The sequence below is a fragment of a genome, unplaced genomic scaffold (genome assembly GCF_019419815.1).
Source record: "Pyrus x bretschneideri cultivar Hongxiangsu unplaced genomic scaffold, Pyrus_bretschneideri_v1 Contig8, whole genome shotgun sequence".
Taxonomy (NCBI): Eukaryota; Viridiplantae; Streptophyta; class Magnoliopsida; order Rosales; family Rosaceae; genus Pyrus; species Pyrus x bretschneideri.
In genome coordinates, this window is record NW_025999820.1 from 477,510 (window position 1) to 495,828 (window position 18,319).

Here is an 18,319-nt window from a genome sequence, read left to right on the forward strand (position 1 = left end):
ATAACGTAGTTCAAGTGGTGTCATGTTGTTGCTTTCAACCTAGTGGTGTCAACTTGACACCATCGATGCAGTTGTTGCACTTGACAACTACCTCGAGGTGGAGGAGCGTGGGCTTAATGCGGGATTGGGCGAGGTCGAGCTTGCAGGCCTTGGCATTGGTCGGCGAGGTCGTAGGTGGAAGTAACTTCGAAGAGGACATGGTCAGAGTCGGCCTTGACAGAACTTGGGGAAAGAGGTCAATGCCTCGTTTTCCGTGAAAAATGTCTTTAAAATGTAGGCATAAAAAATTATTGGTTGTGTCCACATGGAACAAATTTGACAACCACATCAACAAAAAAGTGGGATCCGCAGTTACCACATCATTTAACAGTCAAATTGACCGATTAACTAACAGATGTATGGTATTGAAACTAAAATATAAGTTTGTTTGTGATATTGTAATGTTTTAAACATGAAGTATGAAGTTGCAATTGCACTCGAACATGAGAGTACATAATGTGATTTGCTTTAATATATATTATACACCTGCGCTCGCTGGTTAATTGGTTAGGATTTCCATTCCATTAATATAAATTGCTTCAAGTCATTGACCCTTGAAGAAGGGGCTAGCAAATCGGCTTATGCCATATGGGAGTCATCAATTGGAACGTACATTCGTGATATCCAAACAATAAAACATTTGACCAATAAAAGAAAGATCCAAACAAAGACTTGTCCAGCACTCAAAATTTCCCACTATATAAAACCCATTGAGCTCTTCCATTTCCTCATACTTCCGATCACAAAAACTTCACTATATTAAATTGAGAAAAAAAAATGAGCCAAACAGCAGGTAGGCTAATGAAGCCTGGTTTAGCGTTTGTGTTTGGGACCATGTGTGGAGCCTTCATCACCAGAGCTAGTCTGCACCGTTGCCCCCACCTCTTTCACGATCACGAAGGTGATCGGAAGCATTGGCCCTTTCCTCGCCAAGATCAGAATAAAAAGATTGGTTCAAGCCCAGGAGGGCTGGAAACTACAACCACTAGAACCATGGAAAACTAGCCCCATGCATGTGAGAACAACTTAGATGACACAGTTACACTATTACGATAGTTCCGTTCCAATGAAATAAAGACATGGATAAACTTTTGTCTACATATCTTTATTTCATTGACACAAAATACTTATAGCTGTGTCATCTAAGTTGTTTTCCATGCATGCATCGTGCATGGTCCAAGTTCAAAAATCAGCCCAGCTAGCTAGCGTTGCTTCTAATTTTATATGCTTCTGTTTGTTGTATTACATGAGTAGTATGTATTTGGGTTTTTATCAGAAATCAGCCCAGCTAGGTGGTTTGATTTGTTGGCCGACTGTTTCGGTTCTTTTTTGTCATTTCTTATTGCTTAGTGTGTAAATTGGTTTGTTAATGAGGAAATGACGTCATCATGGTTTGTAATTTTCAAATGATGATTTTCTTTTTTTTTTTTTTTTTTACTTTTTTTATAATTTTTCTAGCAAATACCGTGAGAGTTTTGGTTATCCTAAATCACATTTAGCACTCTAAACACAACTTATTGTGTCTGCTGAAGTTAGAATTAAGGTCTTTTAAAGAATTGACTGGTATCAGCACTTGCATATGTGCCTACGAGCAAATTAAGAGCATTTATCCCTACATTTGACGCCAACTTGACAAGATTTGGGTCACTAAAGATGCCTCCTCCCATCATTTAAAGTGAAAACCAATATATTCGAGATAATGCTAAGAAAACTAAATTTATAGACAAAATTTGCAAACTAAATGATATGTCGTCATTGTCCAACTTTAATATATAAAGGAGATTTGCCCAAAAACAGTGCCAAATTAATCAAGACTAAATTTTTACATTACAGTTTAAGAGTGCCTAAAACGTTTCTGAAAACTGCGGAGCACCACAGGATTATGCCAGCATCCAACTAATTAATCGACGGTTCAGCTTCTCTATGTTTTGTTGATGAAGTAGCCAACCAAGATGCCCAGAAGACCGAACAGCACAACAAACAACAACGAAAATCCGCCACTGCTGGTTTTGCTAATTTCTTTTCTCAACACATCCTGCTCAAATTCAAATTTTTCTCTTATTGCCAAAAGGAAATAAACGAAAACAAACATGAAAATAAACTCCGATAAAGGGGAACTGAAGCATCAAACACCCAACAATATAAATAGAAACAACAAAACAATTCATAAAAAGGACAGTTTATTTTTCGAGGATTTTTGCTACAAAGATTGACAGCTGATTAAGTTAAATGGGGATACATACGAGTAGAACCGTTAGCACAGGGACAATCAAAAGCATGAGGCTTAGATGTACGTAAGAAACTAAGAATTAAACAATACCAGTTCGTGGCGTAGCTTCTGAGTTTGTTGAAAAGCGGCAGTCTTCTCTTCAGTTAACTTGGAAATCATGGACCATGCCTGAGGAAAAGATATACAAAGAAACTTAAGCAAGGTAATCTGAAGGGATTATTCGTAATTCTGTACCCGATGGTCAATGTAGGGTGGACCAGCCGGTAATTCAATTTGCACACAAGTTTGCTCCACACGCCCATTCAATTCATAATATCATTTTACCCCTTAAATTCTTAAAAATAAAATAATTTTAGTTCACTTTTCTGTCCCTGTCCTCAGAACTTCTCGACAGGGTCTTCTAATAGCTAGAAAAAGAAGTATGCAAAAATAAGAAAATTAACAGGACTAAGTAACTCTTAATCTGCTCTGGATTTGTTAGTCAAAAACAAATAGAAGCTCCATAGAAGAATCGTGCAAGCAGAAAATGAACTAGAATAGTAGTGAGGCGTAGACAAAAACCTTATGTAGTAATTAACACGTAATAATAAACCACATGCACCGTCCTTTTTTATGAGAAACGCAGATTTTATTATCAAGTATAAATTGAAAGTACAAGAAGTAGTGCACATGCTGTCCACTGGATCGAATACAAGATCCATAACGAAGGAAGAAAACAATGTCCTATAAACCCGAGTAATTATTACAAAACAGCTATGCTAATAAAACCAAGTTTAAGAGATTGCTGCCCACCAATCCGCATGAATGAGGAAGAAGTGATATATCCTGAAATTCCAGGGAAACTGAAATCCCAAAAGAAGCCCAAAATTGAACTCTATCCCACAATCCTTCCACTTCCTCCCTCCTAACGTTTTCGAAAATGCTTTTGTTTCATGCGCTGTCATTAAAGTGAAGTTTATGACAGTGGTTCCAATTAAATAAAAGTGAACTTTACACTAAAAAAAAACCTAAGCAAGCCTCCATCACAAGAAAGTCAAGAAAGTACTTCAGACTACCTATTAGTTTCTAAATATTGTTGAATGTTGCCGCCGTCACCACCAAAGCCATACAAAATGAACCAAAACTTGGAAATCACAATCTTTAATGACTTTTACTAACCTCCATGTATACTGTCATTCAATATATTCATGAATTTGGTATGTCAGGCATGTTTCGAAACAAACTTAACCACTATGATGCGACTCGCACTATTGGTGAATATATTTTAGCAATGACATTCTATGATACATTCTTTCAACTGTCTACAGTTGCGCAATAAGTTTACTGTAGAGAAAATGAAAACATTAAAGAACCTAAAGTAACCCCTTTCACCAAATTCAAGATTTTAGCACCCCATTCAGGTAGATTAAATTAAATGCGAGAGAATGAAACATAATGTGTCAATTCCCGAGATAAATTTCCTACGTAACTCAAAAGCAACTATATTTGTGAAATCTAATAGTAAGGACATCTGACCTCTGACGACTTCTCTTTTGGTTCCTCAAGGGACCTTGATACCTAATTTTCCAAGTAAAATGATAATGAGTATTCCACACATTCAATGAGTTTTCAAACTTCCCTGAAAGCTTGCAAAAGAGAAACCCTTACAGCATCAAACAAGGAAGAGTTTTGATTTCCATTATCAACGACTGAAGCCTTTGGAGAAGAGCCCTCGTCGGATCCTTCAGGGACAGGTGATGGGGGATTGGCAGGAAAGTAGATTACCCGCAATTTGAACTCTTCCACAACTTTACCATCCTCCTTATTGAACTATAGACAAATTCACAAAAAGATTAAAGTGAATAAAACAAAACCCAAAACAGAACCTCTTCGTGGGAAACATAATACGTGTTAGGAGCATCATCCAACCATTTCAGGAGTCATGTCTTTCATAGTTGCACCTTCTGGTGCAACAACACTTTGAAGGAGAAATTTGTCCTTGCACTGCATGTCTGGCGGAGCCTCTTTTTGGGCTTGCATTGTAACTACAAAAGTCAAATTTAAATCAGGAACAATCGAGGAAATTTGAGAAATAATAATTGAGCATAACGTTAACAACGAAAACAATGAAAGCAAAGAAATGAATATAATCTAGAACAATTACTCAGAGTTTAACTTTGAACCATGAAATAAAAGATTAAGATATCAGATAAGCTAAAGAACCAAAAACTCTTCAAATCAATTGAATAATTCACCTGTAACATCGCATGTAGTTCCGGGCAAAACAACACCAGCATTGGGCCGGACACAGTATTTTTTCGGATTGGTTGTTTTAACCTATTCAATCACAATATCCAAACAGTAAGCATTACAAGTCCATACCTCATATGTTGAGACCAATTCGATATCCAAATTTAAGGGGAACCGAAAAATTACCTTGAAGGCCACATAATTAGCTGTTTTGTTGGTCAATTGCAAGGAACATGAACTGTGTTTCTTCACTTCAACTTTTACACCACAAGAAAACAAACCCACAAAAATAAAATTAACAAAATTGGACAATTTTCCCAATACAAAAATCACATTAACATCCCATTTGAATCAATCACTCCCTAAACATAACAATTAAGCATTACAAAGCTAAATCAAAGTCAGTTTCTAATTTTCTGGTAATCAAAATATTAAACCCGTAATCGTATGCACAATTAAACCCATCCTTATAATTATTTTGCATAATTTAAAGTGCACCGTTCCAATTCCAGTAAAACCCAACACGGCATTCTAAATTACTTGTCCCTCAATTTTCCTGCATTTTCTTGCTAACCAAACAGAAAATGTTCTTCTGAAAGAAAAGAAAAGAAAAAAGCTTACATGGGAATTTGAGCTCCAAGGGCTGAATGCTAAGAAGATCTCCGGTACTCATTGCTGCGAATCCAATCAAATGCTAGTTTTTTTTCTTGATATTTCAAACGAAAAATTGAATTAAAAAATTAGGATTTGTGAAATTATATGATCCGAGCGAGGAGGAGAAAAGAGAGATGGGAAGAAGAAATAGCAGAAGAAACAGTTTCCGTGATTCAAAAAATATGGAGAGTGATATCGTCACAGGTGGGTCGATTAGCTGTGATAAGTTTCACCGTCGATCTGAATGAGTCAATCTGAATCCAACGGTGGATAGGGTAGCTGTGATGTTCAACTGGTGAATTCTTGTTATATTAGGAATTAGAATATACTTATTTTCATTATTTCCAGGCCTGATTTAGAGATTTCTAAAATCATCTCCAACCGAAAGGTCTAAAGGGCTAGAGAGCCAAAAATAGCCCGAAAATCGTCTCCAACCGAGGGTTAGGCCAAAGGACTCATGGCCCCACAAGACAAAAAAGGACCATAGGGCAACCGGCTGGCCCAACCCAATTAGCTAGCTAGCCCCGGCCCGAGCCACAAATTTGAATGCAACGGCTAATTGACGTCAGCTAGCCGTCTCTATATTTTAAATTTAATTCTATTTTTTTCCTATAACTTCCTAAGCTATTAAATAACATTAAATAACATGAAACAACATTAAATAACATTAAACAACATAAAAATTATACAACATTAAAAAAACATTTAACAACATGAAACTTAAACAACATTTTTAAAAACATTTAACAACATAAAACTTAAACGCCTACTCCATGCTTCTTTTGTCCCAAATATGTGCAACAAGATCCTATTGTAGGTACTTGTTTGTGGCACGGGAACGTATCATATAGCGCCTCATCTACTCATTTAAATAGATACTATCAGTTCTTGGATTCAAAGGAAAATTAGGCCCATCATATATTTTTACACGAGCCCTTCTTGACCTATTTGGATCTTTTTGGTCGTCATTAGACTCTCCATCAATATACCCATCTTGCTCATCCTCCACAATCATGTTGTGTAATATGATGCAAGACATCATGACGGAGTCTAAATTTTCTCAACTCGACCCTCTTGCCGTTTCCTTGATGATCTTCCACTATGCTTGTAAAATACCGAAAGCTCTCTCAACGTCTTTCCGATATGCCTCTTATTGTAAGGTAAACCACTTTTCGGCGTCATTCGCAGGGTTTGGAATTGCTTGAACAAGTGTTGCCCACTTTGGGTAGATGTCATCTACCAAGTAATAGCCCTTATTGTACTGATACTCGTTGATGTAGTAATCAAGTTGAGGTGATTTTACATTCCGTCAGGTTATTGAAGAGGGGTGAATGCCCAAGAACTGTCATGTCATTTTGGGATCCAAGGACTCAAAAGAAAGCATGCCAGATCCATATGTCATATGAGGCAACCACCTCTAACACAACAGTTGGCTTTTTTGACCTTCCGCTAAAGCCTCATTGCCATCCGATTAGATAGTTCTTCCAATTCCAATGCATGCAGTCTAATGACCCTATCATGCCCAAAAACTCACGGTCTTCAGCTTTGCGAATGAGCCGATCCAGATCTTCTTGATTTGGTTCGCAAAGGTATTCCTCTTTATAAATCTAAACAATTATGTCACAAAATTCAGCAAGAGTATCAAGGGATGTAAACTCAGACATACCATATGTTTCATCCATCAAATCAGTTAGGGAGCTATACGTCATCATTCGTAGTGCAACAATAACCTTTTTGATAAAGTGAGAAACTAGGGCGGCCTGCTTTGTCCAACTTTTGTCGAAAGTATGAATTGACCTGCTGGACATCATGAAGTAAATACTCAAAGACATGACGCCTTATCCGGAAGCAACGTCTGAAAATCCTCTTCTGTGTACACCGAGTTGGGGCTAAAGTAGTTATTCATCAAATTGGCAAGCATCATCGCTCTGTTTCGGGTTTGTAAGAGCGACCAGCAATAGAGCCACCCCATTGAGGTTGTTCCTCAATTGGCTGACACACCATAGCTGCCCCATATTGTGTGTTGCACCATACTTCATCTTCTTTACCAGACTCCATATCTTCTCGTCTCATCTGCGCTCATTTTTCTTCCAATTCGGAATTGGATGAAGACCCCCAGTTGGAATCCGAAGAGGATCCAATGTTGGAATTCATTGGAAACTTGAATTGAAAGAGATTGAATTCAAAGGTTTGTGAATTATAGCCAAATATCCACCCTATTTATAGCCCCAAAAAATCCAAATCCAACGGCTAGCTGACGTCGTGCTGACATCAGTTATCACTGGATTTGAATTTTTTTTTCGGCCAAAATTTTTTTAAAAAATATTGAAAAATTCTCATTTTTTCCTATAAATTTAAGTTGTTGTAGTTTTTAAATTTAATTTGTAGTTTTTAAATTTAAGTTGTTGTAGTTTTTAAATTTAAATAATAAATTATGTTTGGCTCCATGACCCTTTGGCCCTCGGTTGGAAATAATAAGAAATATGGTCATGCAATGTTCATTAAATATTAATTTCTTAGAGGCCCAGAGGGCTAAAACAAGTCATCTGGCCCTCATTCGATTGGAGATGGCCTAAGACCATTTCCAATGGAACCGATCATAGGGTCATAGGCCCAAAGATAGCCTTTTTGACACAAAACCCATCTCCAGTAGAGGTTTAGGCCAAAAAATCTTGGAACCCACCAGGCCAAATCTAGCCATGGCAAGCGGGTTGGCTATCTTTAGCCATCCAGCTAGCCATTTCAGTTGGGCCGAGCTAGATTTTTTTTAAGACAAAATAAAAAAAAATAATTCTAATTTTTTTTCTATAAATACCTAACACATTTCTACGCCATCTGTCACATTTTTTCACCCTTCCATATTATATTACCCTCATTTTATTTCAATTCTTCACATTCTATTCACCTCAAAAATTCTTTTCATACACACCCCTCTCTTACCTCTTCTAATAATCTTTCCCTTAATTTTTTCAATAATTTTCAAATAGCCACATCTTCAAGTGGCACTCAAAATATATCTGAAAGCTTATTCATTTAACGACAAGTGGCCCTCAAAATATGTTTGAAAACCTTATTTTAATATGACAGTTTAATTCAATTAACCAATAAAATTAAAACAAACTTAAAATAATAAATTATTGAGGGGGCTAAAAAATAGCCAACTTCAGTTGGAGATGGTATATAAATATGGTCTAGCATTATTCATTAAAAATAATTTCTTACAGGGCTATAATTTGGACGGGGGCTAACATAGCTCATTCGATTGGACTGGGCTGGCCATAGAGCCATAGGCAAAAAGATACCCCTTTTTGACACAAAATTCATATCCAATGGAGGTCTAGGCCAAAAAAACCTTGGGACTCACCAGGCCAAAATCCAGCCAGATGACTAGTGGTCTAGGCATCTTTAGCCAGCTAGCCAGCCCGTTTGAGGGGCCCAATCTGTCAACATCAATGGTCACATGACGTCATGTAACCGTTGGATTTTGAAATTTTTTTTAAAGATGAAATTTAAAATAAAATAAAATTCTATAAATTTCTATAAATTTAAAATAAAATTCTGCACCATTTCTCACATCAGTTTCACCCTTTCATGCTATCTTATCTCATTTTATTTCAATTCTTCACATTCTATTCACCTCAAACACTTTTTCATACACACCCCTCTTATTTAAGTTATGTGACAGCCCGTCCTGAAATTTACCTTCGATGGCGTGGAATGACGATTTTGCCCTTGGACGTTAGTTAGTGTTCTGGGCGATTTGTTTTGTTTTGTTTTGTTTTGGGTTGGCTGCCATCAGGACACATACACACACCTAAACCAACACATGGACCCTTCCTCTTTCTTCTTCCTCTTGGATTTTTCTATAAATTTCATACAAGTTGTACGGACAACCTTTGATTCAGCCATTTTTTGCACAGATCGAGACCTTGAAGGTGGATTTCATGTTCCTTGCAAGCTCTTGAGTACATCCATACCATTTTTAGAACTTGAAACCCTTAAAAACCCGAGATCCCAGTTCGAGGTACTGTTCATACATACGTAAATACGAAGGCTTCAAAGGATTCTAAGGTTATAGTGAGCTTTAAGACACTCTCACGAAGCTCAGAGAAGCATTTTGGAAGAAATTGGACGTCAAGAAACTCGAGAAAAGTGAGTTGTAGAGGTGACCGGAATATCGCAATTTTTTTGGCGATATTCCTTCGTTTTTTGGGCTTTAAACAGGTAAGGGAATGTTCTACTCATTGTGAGCTTCAATTTGGTACTAATTTCATGAAATTTGGATGAAAAACAACTAAGATATAAAGGTTTAAAATTTTTCCTAGTTTCCAGCAACAGTGACGGAGTCAGGCGACTAGCTAGAGAAGAAATGGGAATATTCCGTTAATCTTAACAGAATATTCATAACGACAGTTAATGGCTTCAGGTTAGTTTTAAGGGAATATGCTTGCTTTTGGATGGAATATTCCTAACGGCGTTAACCACCGCCGTCAGTGTGGTAGGCACGTGCCTACAAATGGGCGGTGCATGTGGCTGTGCCTTGGCCCGCGCGTGGGTGGTCAGAAAATTATTTTAAAAATATGGGGATGTTCGTGAGGTGAGTAGATCACGTTGGTATATTCAAGCACCCCATTTGAGCAATGTAGGAGAAGTTATTACCTAGTTTTCGGTTATGTCCGTTAAATTGACGTTTATATAATTGTTTCGCATATAGGTAAGACCTATCCTGAGGACGAGCACAGTCACTCGAGGCTAGGGGGCTACGACCCTTCCATATACCAGTGAGTAGGTCTTTTCCTTTTTTCGTATATAAATGGTTGATAATTCCACAACCGTTTACAAAATTGAATTTCATATAATTTATGTTAATGCGTTGGAGGACTAGTGTGAACTACGAATGGCTTGATCCCTGTTTAGGGTACGTAGGCAGTCTAACGAGACGTTAGATGCAACCATACAATAAACGAGACTAAATAATTGAGACAATAGCCTTGCTTCTAGAATTGAGCAGTGTGAGGGAGATTGGTGAAAAATGTGAGATTTAACCTTAGGTTTTGGTATAACTAATGTTGGTCATAAATTAAGATGTGAAGAATCAAGAAATTGAGGTAAGGAAAGGTAATTAGTGATAGTTAATTTAATTAGTGTCTATTTGGATGTATCACTGATGATTATTCTCGAAAGTAAATAGTTCGGGAGTGGGGTGTTACAATTATCCATTTCATGCCATTTGTGTATATGTTTATATATCTGGTAATATTATATATATTTGGAAGCACTACGAAATGTTTGGGTTTAGATTGTATCATGGCATATTCATACATATATTACCTAAATCTAATTATTATGAATGCTTTGAAGTGCCAAATGACATTGTGGACACTCAGGTAAGATTCAAGTATGTACACTTTGATGGTAATGATGGTAATGAGTACGATTGTATTGAGATATGTTAGAGCTCATAAACTTGCGCCTCGGTGTTAGTGCTCCCACCCGTGGCCAGGGCCTAGCTTTCATGTGATTGTTCAGCTCCCGCACCACATGCTCACCTTGGATCCAAGGTAGGTGTTAGCCTGTCGTACAAACCACTTTAGGTGGTTCTAACTCGTAGGTAACTTGTGATACTTTGCACAGCCTACACGTGATCGTAGCACTTGAGCATATTTATTTACACCCAGCCTGTCGTACAAACCACTTTAGGTGGTTACAACTTGTGTGCAGGATTTGGTAGATGAGCTATTGGCTAGCATATTACTGAGCTATTAGCTAGCATATTATTGAGCTATGGGCTAGCATATTATTCAGTTATTGGCTAGCATGTAAATGAGTTATTGGCTAGCATTTTATTGAGCTATTGACTAGCATTGATTGATAAGATACGGATAAGTCGTACAGGTCACAATAGGTGACTCCGACTTATGTGTTAGTATTGATTGATGTGATATGTGTACAGTTGTAAAGGTCACCATAGGCGATTCTGATTTGCATGCTAGTATGGTTTATTAAGCACGTGATTATTTGTATTGGTACTGAGATGCTGAATAGTGGTATATTTCCTGGTTTACTATTAGTATACCTTTGATTTCATACTCTTACGTAGTATGATTTGTTGGAAACTATACAGGTTTTACAGCGAGGGCTGACTACCTTTGATAATGGAAAATGATCTTGAAAATCCTTGTTTCAATCACTCATTCACATTTTCTATTTATGCACCCTTGTAGGTACTAGCAGCAGAGTTTTCGTATCGACGAGGATTTGTGGCACTTCCCAGTACATGTGGCTTCTGTTGATGGTATAATCATTATCTTACCTTACTGTGTTATACCTATGTTCTGTATCACACGTGAAATGGGTCCAGACCCACTCACCGCGTATTCGTGTACTTAGGCACTTTAAGATTTTTATGTATTCACATTTTATACATTATCACACTTTATGGCTTCGTCACCTTCCTGGTGTCGGCCAGCACGCCTCGATTTGGGGTCCTAATAGATATTCTGGGTTGGGGTGTGTCAATTTGGTATCAGAGCATAAGTTGGGCAGTATTGTGTTCATCACACGCGTGATGTGAACATTCTTGGTTTTGTACCTAATGTTCGAATCTCGCCACCTCGTCGAGTATGGAAAATATGTTAGCTTTTCTTCAGTTTTGGGCAGTTTTGTGATCTTGACGATATTTTAGAAAATCATTTTGGCACTTGTCCTTAGAATTAAAATGAAGTTATTTTGTGGAAGAAATGTGTAGATTTGAGGGAAAAAAGGTTGTTATCGAAAGGTTGCCAGGGGTTTTTAGCTCATGTGGTGTTGAATGATGTTACTCCTAGTAGTGAGGATGATGTGAAAGTGGTTAGGCATTTTCCTGATGTGTTTCCGGATGATTTACCTGGATTGTCGACAGATCGTGACGTAGAGTTCGTTATTGACTTATTGCTAGGTACAGACCCTATATCCTTGACTCCCTATCAAATGGCTCCTGCTGAGTTGAGAGAGTTGAAAATTGAGTTGCAAGAGTTATTAGATAAAGGCTTTATACAACCTAGTACTTCGCCTTGGGGAGCTTCAGTCTTGTTCGTGCGAAAGAAGAATGGTACCTTAAGGCTGTGTATTGACTACTGACAACTGAATAGGGTGACGATTCAGAACCGTTATCCATTTCCACGTATTGATGATTTGTTTGATCAGCTACGAGGAGTTTGCGTGTTTTCGAAGATCGATTTAAGGTCTGGCTACTATCAGCTGAATATTAAGAGTGATGATGTCCCTAAGACGGCGTTTAGAACCCGTTATGGTCATTATGAGTTTTTAGGGATGTCTTTCGGGTTAACTAACACACCTGCTGCTTTTATGGATTTGATGAACCGGGTATTTAAGTAGTACTTGAACAGGTTTATCATTGTTTTTATCGATGACATTATGATTTATTCCAAATCCAAAGCAGATCATGTGAGACATCTTACTTTAGTGTTGAAAAACTGAGGGAGCATCGGTTATACACTAGATTCAGTAAATGTCAGTTTTGGTTAGATCAAGTAGCGTTCTTGGGACATGTTATCTCAGCTCAAGGTATTCAGGTGGATTCCCAAAAAATTGTAGCGGTGGAAAACTGGGAACAGCCATGAACCGTCTCTGAAGTACGGAGTTTTCTTGGTCTGGTAGGCTATTATAAACGGTTTGTTCAAGATTTTTCATTATTGCGTTACCACTTACGAGGCTAACTAGGAAGAACGTTAGATTCGAGTGAGACGATAGTTACGAGCAAAGTTTTCAACAATTGAAGTACTGTTTCACTTAGGCACCGGTGTTAGCTCTTTCAGATGATAATGGTAACTTTAAGATCTACAGTGATGCATCGTTGAATGGTTTGGACTGCGTACTAATGCAACACAGCAGGGTTATTGCTTATGCTTCGAGACAATTGAAGCCTTATGAGATGAACTATCCTACTCACGATCTTGAGCTGGCGGCGATCGTGTTTACACTAAAGATTTGGAGACACTATCTTTATGGTGAGAGATGTAGGATCTTCACAGATCACAAGAGTCTCCAGTACTTATTTACTCAGCGAGATTTGAACCTTCACCAGTGGAGCTGGATAGAGCTGCTAAGTGAGTACGACTGCACGATCGAGTATTACCTGAGACGTGCAAATATTGTGGCTGATGCACTTAGTCGGAAATCTCAAGGTAGAATTGATGCTTTTTACGCAAGTCGTGTTCCTCTTCTTGCTGATTTGAGATCGATCGGAGTGAAGTTAGAAGTGGAAGCTCAAGAGAAAGCCTTACTTGCTCACTTTCAAGTCAGGCCAATTTTGATTGATCGTATACTCAAGGCACAGATGGATGACGATGAACCTTAAGAGCTGATTCGACTAAGAAATGAGGGGAAAAAGAAAGACCTTCGAATTCGAGAATCAGATGGCATACTCTTGCTAGAAGGTAGAATGTTTGTACCAAACAATGCGGAGTTAAAGATGGATATTTTGGATGAGGCACACGTATCGGCATATGCTATGCATCCGGGGAGCACTAAAATGTATTATACCATACGACCATTTTACTATCGGCTGGGTATGAAAAGAGAGATTGAAAAGTATGTTAGCAGATGTATTGTATGCCAGCAGGTTAAAGCCGAGAGAAATAAGCTGTTTGGACGGATGCAACCACTTCCTGTTCTGTAGTGGAAATGGGAAAATATTACCATCGATTTCGTGTATAAGCTTCCCCGTACACGGAATGGTTATGATGGCGTTTGGGTAATGGTTGATCGGTTCACCAAGTTCGCGCATTTTATTCCAGTTCAAGAGAAAAAATTTCCTGAAACGGTTAGCTAAGCTTGTTGTGTCGGAGATCATTAAATACCATGGTGTACCAGTCAGCATCATCTCTAATCGAGATATGAGATCTACTTCTAAATTCTGGATAGCATTTCAAGAAGCTCTTGATTCGAGATTACTGTATAGTACAACATATCTTCCTCAAATAGACGGGCAATCTGAGAAGACCATTCAGACACTGGAGGATATGCTAAGATCCTCTGTTTTGCAGTTTGGCGATGCATGGCATAAACATCTAGATCTGATGGAGTTTGCCTACAACAATAGTTACCATTCAAGCCTTAGTATGTCACCTTTCGAGGCATTGTATGGTAAATTCTGTCGTACGCCATTGAGTGGGTCAGAGGTAGGTGAAAAAGTTTTGGAAGGCCTAGAGATAGTGGATGAGACTACCCAAAACATTCAAGTAATCAAGTCTAACCTGAAAAGTGGCCCAGAATGGTCAGAAAAGCTTAGCGGACAGACATGCCACTGATCGGACCTATAAAGTAGGTGATTAGGGAAAAAAGGGAAATTGAGTCCCAGGTATATTGGACCGTATATGATCACTGTGCGGATCAACGAAGTAGCTTATAGACTTGAGTTACGTCCAGAGTTGTCTCGAGTGCACGATGTATTTCACGTTTCGATGCTTCGTCACTATGTCTCAGATCCATCACATGTGCTACCCCCGCAGCTGTTGAAAATTATCCTGATCAGACTTACGACAAGGAGCCAGTGACTATTCTATACTGGAAAGAAAAGGTTCTGAGGAACAAGATTGTGCGTTTAATGAAAGTTTGTGAAGAATCATTTAGTGGAAGAGGCTACTTGGGAGACGGAGGACCACATGAGAGATTTATATCCACTTTTGTTTTATGTTTACTAGTGGTTAGTATTTGTTGTTTAAATTTCGGGGATGAAATTTTCTTAAGAGGGGTAGGTTGTGACAACCCGTCCTGAAATTTACCTTCGATGGCATGGAATGACGATTTTGCCCTTGGACGTTAGTTGGTGTTTTGGGTGATTTGTTTTCTTTTGTTTTGGGTTGGCTACCATCAGGACACACACACACACACACACACACACACACTTAAACCAACCTATGGACCTTCCCTCTCTTTTCTCCCTCTCGGATTTTTCTGTAAATTCCGTACAAGTCTTACAGACAACCTTTGATTTAGCCATTTTCTGCACGAATCGAGACCCTAAAGGTGGATTTCATGTTCCTTGCAAGCTCCTGAGTGCATCCATACCATTTTTAGAACTTGAAACCCTTAAAAACCCGAGAACCCGAGATCCCGGTTCAAGGTACTGTTTATGCATATGTAAATATGAAGGTTTCAAAGGATTCTAAGGTTATAGTGAGCTTTAAAACACTCTCACGAAGCTCGGATAAGCATTTTGGAAGAAATTGGACATCAGGAAACTCGAGAATAGTGAGTTGTAGAGGTGACTAGAATATCGCGATTTTTCCGACGATATTCCATCATTTTTGGGGCTTCAAACAGTAAGCGAATGTTCTACTCGTTGTGAGCTTCAATTTGGTACTGATTTCATGAAATTTGGATGAAAAACGATTGAGATACAAAATTTTAAAGTTTTTCCCAGTTTCCGACGACGACGACGGAGTCCAGTGACAAGCCGGAGAAGAAAAGGGAATATTTTGTTAACCCTAACGGAATATTCATAACGGCAGTTAACAGCGTTAGGTTAGTTTTAACGGAATATGCTTGCTTTTGGATGGAATATTCCTATTTGAGTTATGTGCGTTAAATTGACGTTTATATAGTTGTTTCGCATATTGGTGAGACCTATCCTGAGGACGAGCGCAGTCACTCAAGGCTAGGGGGCTACGACCCTTCCATATACTAGTGAGTGGGTCTTTTCCTTTTATCATATATATATGACTGATAATTCCACAAACGTTTACAAAATTGAATTTCATAGAATTTCTGTTAATGCTTTAAAGGACTAGTGTGATCTACGAATGGCTTGAACCCTGTTTAGAGTACGTAGGCAGTCTAACAAGATGTTAGATGCAGCTATACAATAAATGAGACTAAATAATTGCGACAATAACCTTGCTTATGGAATTGAGCAGTGTGAGGAAGATTGGTGAAAAATGTGAGATTTAACCTTAGGTTTTGGTATAACTAATGTTGGTCATAAATTAAGATGTGAAGAATCAAGAAATTGAGGTAAGGAAAGGTAAGTAGTGATAGTTAATTTAATTAGTGTCTACTTGGACTTATCACTGATGATTATTCTTGAAAGTAAATAGTTTGGGAGTGGGGTGTTACAGTTATGCATTTCATGCCATTTGTGTATATGTTTATATATCTAGTAATATTATATATATTTGGAAGCACTACGAAATGTTTGGGTTTAGTTGTATCATGGCATATTCATACATATATTACCTGAATCTAATTATTGTGAATGCTTTGAAGTGCCAAATGACGCTGCGGACGCTCAGGTAAGATTCAAGTATGTACACTTTGATGGTAATGATGGTAGTGAGTACAATTGTATTAAGATATGTTAGAGTTCATAAACCTGCACCTCGGTGTTAGTGCTCCTGCCCGTGGCCAGGGCCTAGCCTTCACGTGATCGTTCAGCTCCTGCACTACACACTCACCTTAGATCCAAGGTAGGTGCCAGCCTGTCGTACAGACCACTTTTGGTGGTTCCGACTCATAGGTGACTTGCGATACTTTGCACAACCTTCACGTGATCGTAGCATTTGACCGTATTTATTTACACCTAGCATGTCGTACAGACCACTTTAGGTGGTTCCGACTCGTGTGCAGGATTTAGTAAATGAGCTATTGGCTAGCATATTATTGAGCTATTGGCTAGCATATTATTGAGCTTTTGGCTAGCATGTTATTGAGTTATTGACTAACATTGATTGATGAGATATGGATAAGTTGTACAAGTCACGATAGATGACTCCGACTTATGTGTTAGTATTGATTGATGTGATATGTGTACAGTTGTACAGGTCACCATAGGTGATTCTAATTTGCATGCTAGTATGGTTTATTAAGCACGTGATTATTTGTATTGCTACTGAGATGCTGGATAATGGTATATTTCCGAGTTTACTATTAGTATACTTTTGATTTCATATTCTTACATAGTATGATTTGTTGGAAACTATACAGGTTTTACGGCAAGGGGTTACTACCTTTGATAATGGAAAATGATCTTGAAAATCCTTGTTTCAATCACTCACTCACATTTTCTATTTATGCACCCCTCTAGGTACTAGCAGAAGAGTTTCCGTATCAACGAGGATTTGTGGCACTTCTCAGTACAAGTGGCTTCTTTTGATGGTATAATCATTATCTTACCTTATTGTACTATACCTATTTTCTGTATCACACGTGAAATAGGTCCAGACACGCTCATCGCACACTCGTGTACTTAGGCACTTTAAGATTTTAATGTATTCACATTTTATACATTATCACACTTTATGACTTCGTCACCTTCTTGGTGTCGGCCAGCACGCCTCGATTTGGGGTCCTCATGGATATTCCAAGTCGGGGTGTGTCAATTTAGGTTGTTGTAGTTTTAGTATTTAAGATGTTGTATTTCAATATACTAGTTTAATTCAATTAACCAATAAAGTTAAATAACAAACTTAAAAATAATAAGTAATTGAGGGGGCTAAAAAACAGCTTGGCACTGTTCATTTAAAAATAATTTCTTGGAGGACTATAACTTTGCACGAGGCTAACATATAGCCCCTTCTGTTGGACATGGTCTAATGTTGACGAGAGATGGAACGGCTAAACTGTGGATTAAACTAAAATATAATTATTGTGTTTAATATAATTATCATTTCGACGATCAAATGGTAATTGTATTAAATATGTATCTTCACATGAATTATATGGCTCGCTTGGAAGTGTTTCTACAATGACTCAAACCACTTTTGGTGAAAATATTTGTAGAACCAATCTTTAGTAAAAATGTAATTAAATGCTGAAAAACCACTTGATATGCTTCTTGCAAGAGTTCGACAATCTCCATAATGATTTTTGGGATGACAGTTGGGCCCGTTGGGGGATGTGTGTATATAGAGTGAAATGGTAGGGGGTGTTAGTCGGGGTTTGATGATAGACCTAACAATTTTTTACACGGCCTGTTAACATGACAGGAAAACGACCCTAAAGTAACAAGTTTTGAGTCAACACGATAACTAATCAGATCGTTATTGGGTCACTGATAGGAGCATATTTATGCGCCTTAGTTAGCTAGTTCTTATGCATTTTTGTTATGTTTTATTCGTTAAAGTAGTCTTTTAAGCTACTTTCATGTGTTTTCAGGTTTAAAGGACA

The 18,319-nt window shown here is 38.0% G+C and overlaps 1 protein-coding gene across 1 annotated transcript; it reads right to left on the reverse strand.

Moving 5' to 3' along the window:
* Nucleotides 1–1,768: 1,768 nt before the first annotated feature.
* LOC103930412 (vesicle-associated protein 1-3) lies at nucleotides 1,769–5,298 on the reverse strand. The gene is made up of 8 exons (XM_009339750.3): nucleotides 5,120–5,298; nucleotides 4,685–4,755; nucleotides 4,504–4,585; nucleotides 4,178–4,293; nucleotides 3,917–4,078; nucleotides 3,785–3,826; nucleotides 2,360–2,437; nucleotides 1,769–2,074 (listed from the first exon to the last, which is right to left on the reverse strand). Exons 1-8 carry the CDS (start codon nucleotides 5,169–5,171, stop codon nucleotides 1,961–1,963), a joined length of 717 nt encoding a protein of 238 aa, XP_009338025.1. The 5' UTR covers nucleotides 5,172–5,298; the 3' UTR covers nucleotides 1,769–1,960.
* Between the last annotated feature and the right edge of the window lie 13,021 nt (nucleotides 5,299–18,319).

Coding starts and splice junctions, on each gene's coding strand:
- LOC103930412 (XM_009339750.3), bottom strand. CDS start 5,171: ATGAGTACCGGAGATCTTCTTAGCATTCAGCCCTTGGAGCTCAAATTC. Junction 4,586..4,684: donor CTAATTATGTGGCCTTCAAG/GTAATTTTTCGG, acceptor GTGATTGAATAG/GTTAAAACAACCAATCCGAA. Junction 2,438..3,784: donor CAAAAGAGAAGTCGTCAGAG/GTCAGATGTCCT, acceptor TCTTTTCCTCAG/GCATGGTCCATGATTTCCAA.